Below are 6,298 nucleotides of genomic sequence, written 5' to 3' on the forward strand. Positions count from 1 at the left end.
CCACCAACCAGCAATGATTTACTCCTGCAGCACTCCTGTAAGCATCTCATGATTGTGAGTGACCTCACCAGTGTCTCGTACAGAGGCAGTTCCACTAGAAGCTGACGGTGTTTGGACTCACCAACCACATCAACTTCTTCGCCCACATCTCAGTGTCTTCACTTGACTGTAATCACCGACCTGCCCAGCAGCATGGTCACTTGCCGCCCGCCAGCAAAAGTTGGTTCCTCTGACCACCTGGCTGATCTCTCCAAGATCACACTAGCCATCGGTCATGATGAGACAGTGACTCGCACCAACTGGCTCTGGGACAGAGGGAATTGGTATGCCATGAAGGCAACACTAGACAGCATTGTGTGGTCTGACGTGCTTACAGGTGACGTCACCACACAAGTAAGAACCTTTGCTAACATCCTGTTTATCCCTCCAAAAAAGATTTGTGGCCTGCCAGACATACAAGTCTACACCGAGTGACCAACCCTGGTTTGAATTCAGTGCAGGAAGGCAGTTCATAAGAGGAACAAGGCTTGGCTGCATTATGTCCCGCCGCATAAAGCTGAACAAACTCCTGAACAAACTGACCTGTAAAAATATGAACAGAGTCTAGAAGGAGGTAATTACCAGCTGGAAAGATCACCTCACGCGAAAGTTAACAGGACAATCTGTGGGTGACAAGGAGTGATGGAGCAGCATCAAGTGACAACAAGTCTTCTCTCCTGACGACAACATCCCGTCGCTGTTAACACCTGATGTCTTTATCGCCACCCGCCACCAGGATAAAGCTCAGGTGATGGCTGCCCACTTTTCCACCAAAATGATAGTTCCTGACTCCAGGCGTATGTCTCCAGTTCCCAGTCTTACTGAGGCCACCTTAGGGAACTTCACCATTACTACACAAGTGGTGCTACAACAACTCCAGCAAGCTGATCCCAAGAAAGCCCTTGGACCTGATAACATCAGTCTTCACCTGTTGAAAAGATGTGCCACACAACTTGCTGAGCCTCTCGGTAACATCTTTCAGAGATGCTTGTCATCTAAGCAGTGGCCATCTCAGTGGAAAGTGGCGAGAGTCTGCTCACTATACAAGAGGAAGTGTAGAGGCGACCCTCTAAACTACCACCCCATCACACTCCTCTCTCTTGTTGGAAAAAAATTTATATCTATGATTTCCTCCAAAATTACTAAATTCTTTGACACTCACCACTTGCTCAACAACTGCCAATACTGTTTCAGACAAGAGAGATCCGCATTAGATCGTCTGCTTCTTCAATCAGCAGCCTGGAACCACTCCCTGCATCATGGTAAAGACATCTTCGTTCTTGCAGGTGCCTTCAACAAGTACTAGTGGCATTAAGGCATCACCATCAAGGCTGAGATGCCTGAGGATCTACAGTGACCTGCTACATCTCTTCTAAGATTACTTTCACAACAGAACACTGCGCGTGGTGGTAAACGGCCACCTATCTGATGAACACCATCAACGTAAGCGTCCCTCAAGGAAATGTACTCGGGCTTTTATTCTGGAATATGTACAGTACTTTAATGACATCCTGCAGTTGATCCCTGAGATAGGAACATATACACATTCACCTTTGAGATGAGCGAACACCACCAATCATCTGCATCAACTAAGCACAGCAGAGTATCTCTTTGTGGGACAAGAGGTGACAAGTTTCTTTCGCAACGAAGACTCAAGCCGTCCTCATCTCTCAAAAACAGGATGCCGTCAACCGGGACCAGCACTCCATACTCCTGTAAGGCAGGTAGATCCACCTACAGGAGTCAGTCAGCTTCACAGGGGTCAGGTTCAACTCCAAAGTGACATTTACCAGCCACGTCAAGAAGGTCGCCAAGGATGCTGTCTGAAAACTTAGCTATATTTGATGTATTGCTCACCTACTGGGGGCTCATGGAATCAGCACACTGTGTAAGGCATAAAGTCTCTCCCTGATGGAGGATGCGCCACTTGTCTGGACCTCCTGCCTTCCATCATACCTTAGCACCTGGTCAGGCAAAGCCCCTGAGAGAGCCACATCTGTCCATCATCCCCTCCAGCAGCGGCATGACGTGGCGAGCTGGTGTGTGATGTACACGGTGCTCAGGATGCAACTCCCGCAACAGTCAGCACTGCGTCTCAACACATCTGCACCGCCACCTCACACTACCCGAGCGGCACACACCCTCAACCACCAGATGGCTGTGCCTTATGCGAGGACGGAATACTACCTCCGCTCCTTCCTCCCTTGCTACAGCAGACTACGGAATACCACTGTGCGCCAGACAGATCTGCACCTCACCAAGTCCCTGCAGGTCTTCCAATCAAATGTTTATGTCTGGCTGCAGGAGGAACCACCTTTGTAAATATACAGTAAATTGCATTTAACTTCATTGTTTATTTTTGTGTATCTATTTGTCATTTAAATAACTCATGCTACAGATAGTCCTCGGCATCCAAACTGGGATTGTAGGAGATTATTGTTTAACTAATATATCAAGTAGAAAAAAACATCACATCACCCTCCCTCCTACTCATTCCCCTTCCCCCTCCCCCTTCCCATTCTCTCTCCACCTCCCCCACTACTCACTTCCACAGCTCCACCCTGCCATGCTGCCTGGCGACCTCCCACACCCTGCCTAGGCCGCCCACCTCCATCACGGCTGTCACCAGGATCACCACCACGCCCACCACCATCACCAATACCTGCAGCATGTCCGTGTACACCACTGCCCGCACGCCGCCCTGGGGGAAGAGGTGACGAAGGCGCTGACGAAAGGGGTGGAGAGAGGGTGATGGTGGTGGTAGTGGTGGTGATGGGGATGGATGTAATGGATTAAATGACTCTCTCTCTCTCTCTCTCTCTCTCTCTCTCTCTCTCTCTCTCTCTCTCTCTCTCTCCTCTCTCTCTCTCTCTCTCTCTCTCTCTGACGAAGGCACTGACGGAGGATAGAGAAATTAAGAAATAGGGAGTAGAAAAAATTATGATAATGAAGGTTGTAATCTCTCTCTCTCTCTCTCTCTCTCTCTCTCTCTCTCTCTCTCTCTCTCTCTCTCTCTCTCTCTCTCTCTCTCTCTCTCTCTCTCTCTCTCTCTCTCTCAATCTGAGCATAAAAACACTAGTCTATATCTACGTCTCACCCAGGCAGAGTAGAATGTACATATCCCGCCCATAATGACGATGGACGCCCAGGTAGGCAGGCCAGTGAGCGTCTGCATGGCCAGCGAGGGCGTGTAGGCACAGAGACCTAGGTACAGGAAGGTGCCGAGGAAGGTGAAGACGGTAGTAAATGACCGCAGCGCCTTGGACTGGAAACGCCCCTCGATGTACTATTAGGAAGCGAATGATAGTGAATAATTGAGGGGGAAAACGATAGGAAGGGGAGGATGGGAATGGTGTTGGGAGTGTGTTGAGGCTGTTAAGAAGGGAAGGTTACGAAGGAAAGGGTGCAGGGAGTCTGTTGAGGGTGTTAGATGGTGTAGAAGGGTGTTGAAGATCGTGGAATGGTGTGGAGAAGGATGTTTGAGATGCTGATAAGGTGTGTTAAGATGCTGGAGGTTCTGGAAGGTGTGTAAGAAGGTGGAGGTGGATGGTGGGTGATATGCTGTGGGAGTGTGTGGAAGGCTGCTGTGGAAGGATATGGGAAATCAGGAGTGCGTGTGGAAGGATGAGGAGACTAAATGTACAAGGAATGGCAAGACAGTAATGACATCGAAGAGAAATAACAACTTTGAAGAAAACGTGAGGATGGTGCGAGGCCTTGACGTGAGAATGAGGTGACGAATGCATGTGAAGAAAGAAAAGAAGGAAAGGAAAGGAGGAAAAAAATAATCACAAAATGGTAGAATGAAGCAATTTTCCCACACCATCCATTAAAAAAAGAAAGAAAGGAAAGGAAAGACGAAGAAAAAATAATAAGAAAGAAAGAATAAAAGACAGAAAGAAGCAATTTTTCCACACCATCCATTAAAAGAGAGAAAGAAAAGGAAAGACCAGTAAAAAAAATAAGAAGAAAAAGAAAGAAAAGAGAGAAAAAAAGGCGGGAAGAAGCAATTTTACCCACACCATTAGCTCCACCCAATCCAACTCAATCTTCCCTCCAGGTCAAAATAATCAAGAAATCAAGAACATATTACTGAAAACACGAAGCTACAATTCCAGGTGATGTACGTGACATTACAACACCTCAGAATTGAATTAATACAGTTACAAAGACAATATACAGAAGAGGAAGACAAGACGGTGTAATTGGAGAAATGTACTATTCATTAAAAAAAAAAAAAAAAAAAAAAACTAGTGGAGCGAACGAAGATAATAGTGTTTGAGATGTGGAAGAAAAAGAGGGAACACCAGCAGAGGAGCATAACGAACTGAACAACAGACTAAGAGGAGCATAAACGAATGTCTATACAAAGGCTACACTCGCTAACAACTGAACCGAACTCAATGGAGAGAAGTGCAGGGCATGTGGAAGGAGAGGGAACAACAGCGAAAGAGTATAACCAACTAAAAAAGAAAGAAAAAAAAAGACTGATTAAGATAAACATGAGGAAGCGCCGATACAAAGGCTACACTCACTAACAACTGAACTGAACAACGAGAAACAGTGCCTGAAATATGGAAGAAGGAGAGAGAACAAGAGCGAAAGAGTATAACCAACTGAAAACAAAACAAAGCACACCAAGAGTAACATCACAACATCGATATAAAGGCCACACTCCCGACCAACAGCTGAACTAAATATTACAAGGCGCGAGTGAGTTGGGTGGTGGGTGGTGGTGTCGGGCGCCCCTCACCGTGAAGACGCTGGTGATGCGGAGCGGGTACAGCACTTTCAGGTTGACCAGGTGCACGAAAACGAAGCCCAAGACTATGCCGAAATGGTTCATCCACAGCTGTGTTCCGAAGGCGTACATCTCTGCCGCGTTGCCTGGAGAGAGAGAGAGAGAGAGAGAGAGAGAGAGAGAGAGAGAGAGAGAGAGAGAGTCTAGTTGTTTCTCTTGTTGCAATGATCATATTCTAATTTCTGCTTCTTCTCCTTTAACACTTTAATTCATATTTTTACTGTTACTTGTTTTCTACTCCTCCTTCTGCTTCTTAATCACTCCTCCTCTTCCTGCTGCTCCTCTTCTTCCTCCTCCTCCTCCTCCTTCAGCACTTCCATTCTTACTTATTCTTCTTCTTCAATGATTTTATTCCTCCTCATGTCTTTATTACTCTTGCTTTTCCTCCTACTCCTGTTTCTGCTCCTCTCCCCTGTCCTTGCTTCTCTTTCAGTGTTCTTTCATGTTGCTCCTCCTCCTCCTCCTGCTCCTATTTCTGTTTGTGTTTATGCTCCCTTTCCTCTTCTCCCCTCTGTTCCTGCTCCTCCTTCAGCACTCTTCCCTATTATTACTCCTCCTCCTCCTCCTCCTCCTCCTCCTCCTCCTCCTCCTCCTACCTTCATTATTGCTACTGCTCCCTCCTCATCTTCCTCACTCATCATTGCTCTTCCCTACTACTACTACTACTACTACTACTACTACTACTCTTACCCCCCTTCTCCGCCTTGTCCCTCCTGCAGCTCTCACCCAGCAGTGTGATGGCAGACACGGCGCCCACCATGGTTGACAGCGCCACCACCAGCGGGTTGAGCGTCCTGCCGCCCATCAGAAACTCCGCCGCCGTGCCCTTAGCGTCGCCCCGCACCGTCCTGCGCCGCGCCACCCACCCCGCCGCCAGTCCCGTGCCCAGCGACGCTATCAGGGCCGCCACGAACACCGCCCAGTCCCACCCGCTGAAGCCCATGTCTGTGTGTGTGTGTGTGTGTGTGTGTGTGTGTGTGTGTGTGTGGGTGGGTGGGTGAGTTTGGGTCCTATAAGTCAGGAGGGCGTGGTTCTTCCTGAAGGAGGAATGGAGGTAATGAGAGAGAGAGAGAGAGAGAGAGAGAGAGAGAGAGAGAGAGAGAGAGAGAGAGAGAGAGAGAGAGAGAGAAAGAGAGAGAGAGAGACCAACAGGAAAATTTTCTGTTTTGAAATAAATCAAACTTATGCAATGTTTATAATCCTAATAAAATAAACTTTCTAGACACTCACTGACACACATACACACACTCTCTCTCTCTCTCTCTCTCTCTCTCTCTCTCTCTCTCTCTCTCTCTCTCTCTCTCTCTCTCTCTCTCTCTCTCTCTCTCTCTCTCTCTCTCTTATAAACAAATCTGTGGTCATGTCATTACCTGGCGAAGAAAGGAAATACTAAAAGTCAGATTATCAGTTAAACCTTTCTCTTATTGTAAGAAATATGCAAGGAATCATCACCCTTGT

The 6,298-nt window shown here is 47.4% G+C and overlaps 1 protein-coding gene across 4 annotated transcripts in view; it reads right to left on the reverse strand.

Moving 5' to 3' along the window:
* Window positions 1-6,298, reverse strand: part of LOC135102700 (sodium-coupled monocarboxylate transporter 1-like) — a 38,568-nt gene that overhangs the window by 31,498 nt on the left and 772 nt on the right. For all 4 annotated transcript variants that reach the window (XR_010269741.1, XR_010269740.1, XM_064008141.1 and 1 more), the window contains exons 2-5: window positions 5,567-5,877; window positions 4,793-4,926; window positions 3,137-3,325; window positions 2,586-2,740 (exon numbers count right to left, since the gene is read on the reverse strand). Coding sequence is in view for 2 of the 4 variants with exons in the window: in XM_064008141.1 (XP_063864211.1) it covers window positions 2,586-2,740; window positions 3,137-3,325; window positions 4,793-4,926; window positions 5,567-5,783 (695 nt within the window). In the remaining 2 variants the exon portion in view is untranslated. The remainder of the gene's footprint in view (window positions 1-2,585; window positions 2,741-3,136; window positions 3,326-4,792; window positions 4,927-5,566; window positions 5,878-6,298) is intronic.

The sequence above is a fragment of the Scylla paramamosain genome, chromosome 8, assembly GCF_035594125.1.
Source record: "Scylla paramamosain isolate STU-SP2022 chromosome 8, ASM3559412v1, whole genome shotgun sequence".
NCBI lineage: Eukaryota > Metazoa > Arthropoda > Malacostraca > Decapoda > Portunidae > Scylla > Scylla paramamosain.